At 55.1% G+C, this 7,176-nt stretch overlaps 5 protein-coding genes across 6 annotated transcripts; 2 read left to right on the forward strand and 3 right to left on the reverse strand.

Moving 5' to 3' along the window:
* Window positions 1-78: 78 nt before the first annotated feature.
* On the forward strand, window positions 79-556 carry H310_02635 (hypothetical protein; the record flags this gene model as incomplete). The annotated part of the gene is made up of 2 exons (XM_008866208.1): window positions 79-396; window positions 533-556. 2 exons carry the CDS (start codon window positions 79-81, stop codon window positions 554-556), a joined length of 342 nt encoding a protein of 113 aa, XP_008864430.1.
* A 133-nt stretch (window positions 557-689) lies between these two features.
* Window positions 690-1,227, reverse strand: H310_02636 (hypothetical protein; the record flags this gene model as incomplete). The annotated part of the gene is made up of 2 exons (XM_008866209.1): window positions 690-998; window positions 1,051-1,227. 2 exons carry the CDS (start codon window positions 1,225-1,227, stop codon window positions 765-767), a joined length of 411 nt encoding a protein of 136 aa, XP_008864431.1. The 3' UTR covers window positions 690-764.
* On the forward strand, window positions 1,161-2,266 carry H310_02637 (hypothetical protein). Its single transcript, XM_008866210.1, has one exon. The coding sequence runs from the start codon at window positions 1,305-1,307 to the stop codon at window positions 1,899-1,901; it is 597 nt and encodes a 198-aa protein (XP_008864432.1). The 5' UTR covers window positions 1,161-1,304; the 3' UTR covers window positions 1,902-2,266.
* A 386-nt stretch (window positions 2,267-2,652) lies between these two features.
* H310_02638 (hypothetical protein) lies at window positions 2,653-4,675 on the reverse strand (the record flags this gene model as incomplete). The annotated part of the gene is made up of 6 exons (XM_008866211.1): window positions 2,653-2,763; window positions 2,814-3,459; window positions 3,516-3,805; window positions 3,858-4,169; window positions 4,220-4,363; window positions 4,412-4,675. 6 exons carry the CDS (start codon window positions 4,673-4,675, stop codon window positions 2,653-2,655), a joined length of 1,767 nt encoding a protein of 588 aa, XP_008864433.1.
* Window positions 4,676-4,744: 69 nt separating this feature from the next.
* H310_02639 lies at window positions 4,745-6,442 on the reverse strand. Of its 2 annotated transcripts, XM_008866212.1 has the most exons (3): window positions 5,813-6,442; window positions 5,527-5,770; window positions 4,745-5,407 (listed from the first exon to the last, which is right to left on the reverse strand). In XM_008866212.1, the coding sequence occupies exons 1-3, from the start codon at window positions 6,432-6,434 to the stop codon at window positions 5,074-5,076; spliced, it is 1,200 nt and encodes a 399-aa protein (XP_008864434.1). In that variant the 5' UTR covers window positions 6,435-6,442; the 3' UTR covers window positions 4,745-5,073. The 2 variants fall into 2 exon arrangements, with proteins under 2 accessions (XP_008864434.1, XP_008864435.1); XM_008866213.1 differs by having other exon boundaries at window positions 4,745-5,770.
* Between the last annotated feature and the right edge of the window lie 734 nt (window positions 6,443-7,176).

Consider the following 7,176-nt stretch of genomic DNA (forward strand, 5'->3'; position numbering starts at 1 on the left):
CCGAGTTTTAAAATTTGCTTACATAGATTCATATAAAACATGCATTATATAGGACCAACACTCTTCATGGTTTTCACTATGCCGCCTTTTGCATATCGGGCGTACCTCTTGGACAAAGTCTTGCCTTCGATCGTGCAGCTCTGGCCGGGCGACGCAAGTGAGATCGTGCTCCAGCACGACAATGCGAAGACCCACGTGACGGTGTCCGACAAGCGCCTACAAGAGGTCTTCAACGAGTTCAAGACCAAGGGGTGGACCTTTCGTTTGGCACCGCAGCCGCCGAACTCGCCCGACTTCAACGTCTTGGACTTGGGGCTCTTTGCCGTGCTGCAGTCGCTGCAACACCGCGAGGCCGCACGATCCATTGACGAGCTTGTGGCTAATGTTCGTCGAATGGTGAGGTCCGTTTCCTCGAAATCGCGAATTTTGACTGTCATGCGACACGCAAACTGTAACGTTACACCTGCAATAATCTGTGCCCGAAATAATAAATTCGTGGAGGTGGTCAATTTTTATTTTGGGAGGCATACAGCAAATTTTCTTATCGGGCAAGTAATTTGGATCAGAGGGAGTATACAGTTAGCGTATTACAGTATATGGCGACAGAAGTGAATTAACAGTAAATGCAAACACAGCCTCGACCAAATTGTTTGCACGTCTTATAGTCCAAGGCCAAGACCAACGAAGTCATAAATCTGTTTGTGTACACTGTTGTCGCTGGAACTTCACATCCTGCGTCGAGGTTTCGGGGTTTCAGGTCTTCTTCAAGGCCGGCTTCGGCCTCTCCAAGCTGACCATCGACTCGTTGCCGCGTGAAAACCGCGCCAAAATAGTGTACGACACGTTAAGAGACTGGAAACATCGACATCACCGCCCGCTGCGAAACTCGCCAAGGAGGCCGGCGTCTCGTGCCACCAATATCTGGATCGACTCCGTGGTTGCGATCGACCGTACCCCATCAACGGCTTGCAAGCCAAAATGGACCGTGTTGTCAAGCGCTGTATGGCTGATGCATGAAAACAGGAAAAGGAATTCTTTGGGGCAGCGTACCTCGTCGGCAGTTGTGATAGTTGTCGAGATCGAGAGGGGAAAGAATTTTGGCGCAAAGTCGGGCGTCGTGCACTCGTGGGCTTTGGTTTCGCAAACATTACGGAAGACGGCTTGCATTGCCGGAGCGAGAGCACCGTTGTAGTGTGTATAGTCGAGGAAGGTAATCCAGTGGGTCATGGAAGCAATCGAGATCCGTTGCCACCCACGTGCTTTGTCGGCATTGGCTACAAACTCCCTTCCCCACACGTGAGAACATGCCGTCCGGCGCCAGCAGCCGCATGCACACGCGCATGACGGCGGCGAAGCCTCAGGCGACCAGACTGCAACGATGGCAACTCGTCCTCCATCTCGACTTGACAAGTGCCTTTATCACTCCACATGGGAAGATGGATACATCGCGATTTCAATTTGTGTCCCAAAAGCGGCCAGCTTTGAATCTGCGTATCAAACGGCAGCTTGCCACGGGGGAATCGACCGGTACGACTGGAATACCTAGCCGACGCGGGGCACTTGGGACGAGTGGTCGCCCTTGGAGGGCACTAAGTCACAAAACACCACTCGGTAGACATCAGAGCCCCCAGAATTCCCTTGAGAACTTCCGCGCGAAGCCGCTTGACCGGGACGTGATACCTTTGACGCCGACCGAATTGCGACATTCCTTGGCCAAGCGTTCATGGCCGTCTTCGAGTTCTCGCAGGGTTTATCGCCGCCGTGGACGGGCAGAAGGCCAATGGCATGTGTACAATCAATCCACGTGGATGGCATGTCTAGTCGCACTGGGGTCGTGCGTTGTGTGGAGCGCGCGACAGGTCATGAAGTGCATCTTGTCTTCATTGAGACGTCACGGCTGAATTGAAGGTGCCGTGGCAGTAACGAGAAATGCCAAGGCTTGCTGCAGGTTGGCCAGTTCGTCCTCGACCCGTATGGCGGCCTCCCATGGCGTGATGGGTTTGACGTTGATGTCGGTCCTGGCAATGATGGCAGGTGTGTCCTGCGAAACACCAATGGACGACTCTTCCATTGTAATGGCGACTTCGCCGTCGTTGGGCTCGTTTGGCGATGTGGCTATGCACGATAGGAGGGGCTCCGAGTCGAGTGTATTGTGAGGACCAGTGAATGTAGAAGGGAGATGGCCCATCACCGCGAGCTCGGCCAGTTGCGACAGTGGTTTTCTATCAACGGGTCGACGACCTTTGCTAGTCTTGATCGATTTGTGTGGTCCGAACGACCGGAGCTACAAACGTGAGGTGCATGGCGAGCACGAACCGAACAGGTTCGACGGTATGTACCATGCTGATTTTCCAGCGCGACTCGTCTCGATCGGAACAGGTCGCACGGTGGGCCGAGTCGCGCAGGACGACGATGCAAAACTTGTTCCAACATCGTAACGTGGACTTGTCCTTGGGGTTGAGTACAATGGGGGCTGCGTCGTCACCGGTCTTGGTCATGTACACATAGCCACAGGCGATTTCGTGGTAGAGGACGCTCGCGCGCCGTGCGATCTGCCAGAAGCTCAACGATTCCGTCTCGTCGGCATAACTGACGATGCCATTCCGTTGAAAACAAGTGGCATAAAGCTCAAGGAAAATGGAGACTAAATTGTCACCTGGAGGCCGGCAACACGTCAAACGTGCTGCCATAATCGCCCAGGATATTGTCTAAAATGGCGTTGACGAAGCGATTCTCGGACACCATTGCGAGCATCCGGCTCACCTAAGATTGCGGAATGCGTTGAAGACACTCGCCCCGGGAGACCACCGTACCAAGTCGTTAGAGTTGACCCATTCGGCCGCGGCTTCGATGAAGGTGTTTTGGCGAATCGTTTTTTGCGTGCGCGTGTCCATGACTTCGGCGATGCACGGCACGTGGTGCATCTCGCCGCGGTTCTGCTGGACTTCCATCGATCGCAACAACATGACGGTCTTGAGGATTTGTGAGTCGCTCGACATCAGATCGTGGTCGGTCTCTTTGTCCGTCATGACAATGATACAGTCATAGGATCCGACGCGGACGTCGGTGAGCTGGCGCTTAGACGTGCAGCTGCCCACGATATGCGCGACTTGGAGGTTCGTCAGGTCGTTGAGGTGAAGACCGTCGGCGTGGAAAGTCTCGAGGCGCTCGTCGACGTCTGCGGAATTGACCAAGTCGACGGTGGTCCCGGGCAAGGATAGGCGCTGGAGCAGCATGAGAATCGTGTGGAGGTCACGCCGCCAACCGCATACGAGTATGCGCTTGGGTGGCGCGGGCAGAGGCCGTTTCTGAAACGAATGGCTCCAGTTGTTCGTTGGTGGAATGTAAATTGGCCCCGCCTCAGCTTCGTACGAGTCGTTGTCTTCAGCCACGACTATAATCGCGTCGCCTTCTTCGACGAGTCGGCTCGCTCGAGGCTTCACCAGAACTTGTCCCGATCTAAACACAAGCCAGTCGCAACCTAAAACGTGTCATGTTGTATGGGCACCACGTACCTTGTGCGAAGCCCGATGGGGATAGCTGATTCAAAGCGGGTGTAGAGTTCGCCAAATGGCACACCGATACACTCTGGCCACTCGTTCAAGTAGAATTCGTGGCCACCAAAGCCTAAGAGCGAGTTGTACACCCGACCGAGATGCAGCGACCTGGAACAGAGCACGACGAGCCGGCCGACAATATGCCGTGACACGAGCGCTTCAAGGATATCGCCACCGACAACACGCATGAAGTGTTTGTTGTCGAGTTGGCCAACATCTGCGACAATATGGCCCTGCAAAGGATGGTTCTAGCGGCATGAGCTGGTTTCGCAGGCACGGTCGGAAACACGACGGGTGTACCAACGATTTTAGCGTAAGCAGCACGCGGACGAGGGCATCGTCGGAGGCGCTGGTGTCGGCGAGGGTGGATATGATCGTGATGCTTCTGGCGCGGTGGACGGACACCTTGAGGAGGTCCGCGGCAAAGAGAGGGTTTCCCTTGAAGCATAGGATCTTGGTTCCCCGCAGCTCGACCATCGCGTGGATTTCCATGTCGAGTTCGGCTTTTGGTCGATCGCTCAGGACTACGACCACGCCGCCGCCCTCGCTTTCGTTGGCAAGACAGATCTCCCGGAGAAACCCGAGGCTTTTGTCGCCCCAACCTAGCATCACCTTGACGAGTTTGTCAGCGACACCTTCATCCTGTGATGAGCAACATGTACCGTGTGGCCGGCCTCAACGATCGGGCGCGCTCCCTTGTCGACCGCCTCGACTTTGACGAGGATCCAGTCAACCACGAAACCCACCATCACGTTGGCGTACAGCGACGTCAGGACAAATCCGACGAACGTCCATCCCCGCGAGATCTAACGTCGCCGAAATGGGTCGCCACCGTGGCTAGGTGGGCAACGTACCCAGAGAAAGGCAAACGTATCGTGGTTGTCACTGGATACCATGTCGATCTTCGGGTCGAGAATGTCGACGGCTGTCTCGTAGAGCGACATGAACAAGGTGGTGCGGTGGCTGTACATGACGATGGGGCTCACGCCCACGATGATGGCACACCCGACGACGACGAGCACGGCAATTTGACCGGTGCGGGACGATATGAGCTCGTCAAGTCGGTACTTGAACTCTCCCGCCCATGCGCGAACGGTGGCTAATCCCAGCAATCCCATGCGACCATGTCGACGTGGGAGACGTTCGGCCCACGATGAACGGAACCGACATCAGTTTCCCCAGTTACATGCAAGTCGTTATGTGCCGTCGCGACGGCGGATGGATATCTTCGACGCGACGCTTCTTGTCCTCCTGGGTGAGTTTGTTCAAGCTCCATTTGATAAGGTGCAAAAATTGGCGCAGCTTTATGGCAACTTCGTTGCAAGAGCCATGCACCTTGGCTGTCCCGCGGAATGCCATCATGAAGTGGAGAACTGCACCTAGCGGTGAGAGCACCGACAACAACGCTGGGCACAGCCGACACCCCCTGCGTAATCCAGACTCGCATCCGACTCCGATCCGCTCTCATTGTTGTATGCAGCGCGACCCATCGCCCCACCCACACGTTCTACTATCATCACGTATTCGTCGTTGTTACCGAAGGCTCGACGAATGTCAACGTGCCGCAGTTCATGAACTGCTGCGTGTTGTCTCCGTCCTTTTGCGCCCGTGGATCGATACCCGAAAACGCGATGAACTCGGCCATCGTGCGCGCTGTCCCCAGTCCAAATTGTGTGATGTTGGTTGCGTCAAAGTCGTCCGACGTCACGGGGAGCCCCAGGACAGTGCGGATCCGGCGCTTCGAGCGCTGCTGGACAATGTAGCGGTCCGGCCAGTCGCGCTCCCACACGACAGGGCGCGCTTCGTAGTGATGGTACACGACGTCTCGAATCGGCGCGTACATGTCGTACCTGGAGACATCGTCAGGACGAACGGACTAGCGGACAATGAAGTACTAACTAATGAACAATGGGACTAACTACCGTGACTAACGAACTAAAATGACGCGATGAACGACCTTCTAACGTACCCGTGTGTGAACAGCCGCGCTGCTTTCGAGTACTCTTCGCCGTGAAACAAGTAGGGCGTGAATGGGTCATTCCGGACGTCGAGCGCCGCGGTGGCTGGACCAAAGCTAAAACCTCCCGCGAATTGGCTGATCAAGATGGGCGACATGCGATGGGGAACGAAGTGCTGCGCCGGCGCGCTGTATTGCACCATCGCATCGCCATCCGTCGTTTCGATCCGTGCATAGCACATAATGGACGTCGTACCTACGAACATGCATGAGGTCACGCAACGAGCAGCTGAAGTACTTAGGCCAAACCACTGCGTCGTCCATCGGTCAAATGTGCGGGTCGTCGATTTGGGATATGCTGTCAATATCGCTTTTGGGTTCCGAACTGCGTCGAATTCTGCTTTGAGCTGCATGTCCCAGTGCGACACAAACACAAGATGCGAGTCGATGGCCAAGGCAAAGGTATCCTTGGTCAGGTCGATGCCTTTCTCCGTTTCGTATCGTGCTTTGGTTGGCCCTGTCGCAAGTGCCGCGTCCAGCGTGTCGTTGCGGCGAACGGCATTCCGTCGGCAATTCGCTTCGCCTACCTTGGCGCAGAATGCATCCATGCACGTGACTTCGTCGTGGTAGATCTGATCGTAGAAGCTCAAGAAGACCAGGTCTGGTCGTGCGGCGTTCGTGAAGAGCGACTGCAACGTTTCGGCACATCGCGTCGAGTCACGATAGTTTGCAATCAAGACAATCGTATTCCGGGATTCCTCGAGGATCGAAAACTTCATGCGGTACTGCTGGAAGTTATGGACGAGAAGAACGACAAGGATCACGCCACAGCAAGTATATGCATGCCCGTGAAGCCAGGACACACACGACCGGCGGTGGAGTCGCGTCGCCTTTTGTTGACCTGTCGCTGTCGGCAGCATAATCCACATGAACCCACTTCCCGTGATACTATTGGTGGACGAAAGGTGAATGGGCAAAATGAATTGGCTACTTGCAGTGATTTATATCCAATCCAAGGCGACGAAACCATTCTCCGCTCCCTCGACACAATCAGAGGGCCTGACGGGGTTCGAGGAGCCACGGCAATAATGGTGGCCGGTCTCCTGTAGCTTCTCTGGCTGCTCCACGAGCGCAGCTCGTCAGAGAAGACGGGCCTCTATTTCGTCAGTGTCCTTCAACCTGCTCGTCGCCTCCTCGAGCCGTTGGCTACACAGCCTTGCAAGTCGACGGGTGACCACCAGTGACTTTTCCAGATAACACAAACACCGTCCTGGTGAGTGCAGCATCAGTCATAACCATACCAGTCGCGTCACTTTGCAAACTCGAGCGTCAGCAGAGGCCTTCTCCCATGGGTTGGGTGCCGTGTCCACACTGTCGCGCTTGCCGTCCTGTGGGACACAGCCGCCGGACAAGTGGCAAACATAGGGTTTTTATAGATTAGACTAGTGTTCATGACCCGGCTTCGCACGGGGGGGTGAACGTGTAAAGTTGATTCGTGCTGGTTGGAGAGCCTAGGTGTGCAGTTGTCTAGGAAAGCCAAGATGTGCAGTTGTCTAGAATTCGCTGCTACACCTGCATATTTGCAGCTGCAGCGCCTTGTTGAAGAGTATAAACAAAATATATTGAGGAGAGCAGGACTCGAACCAGTGACCAAGGGGACTT

The sequence above is a fragment of the Aphanomyces invadans genome (genome assembly GCF_000520115.1).
Source record: "Aphanomyces invadans strain NJM9701 unplaced genomic scaffold supercont1.4, whole genome shotgun sequence".
Classification (NCBI taxonomy): Eukaryota; Oomycota; class Saprolegniomycetes; order Saprolegniales; family Verrucalvaceae; genus Aphanomyces; species Aphanomyces invadans.

Excerpts from the sequence above, each read along its gene's own strand:
- H310_02637 (XM_008866210.1), top strand. The coding sequence starts at position 1,305 with ATGCCGTCCGGCGCCAGCAGCCGCATGCACACGCGCATGACGGCGGCG.
- H310_02639 (XM_008866212.1), bottom strand. The coding sequence starts at position 6,434 with ATGCTGCCGACAGCGACAGGTCAACAAAAGGCGACGCGACTCCACCGC. Across the intron at positions 5,771-5,812 it reads GACGCAGTGGTTTGGCCTAA|GTACGACGTCCATTATGTGC; the intron begins GTACTTCAGCTG and ends GCATGTTCGTAG. Across the intron at positions 5,408-5,526 it reads GCGCGGCTGTTCACACACGG|GTACGACATGTACGCGCCGA; the intron begins GTACGTTAGAAG and ends CGATGTCTCCAG.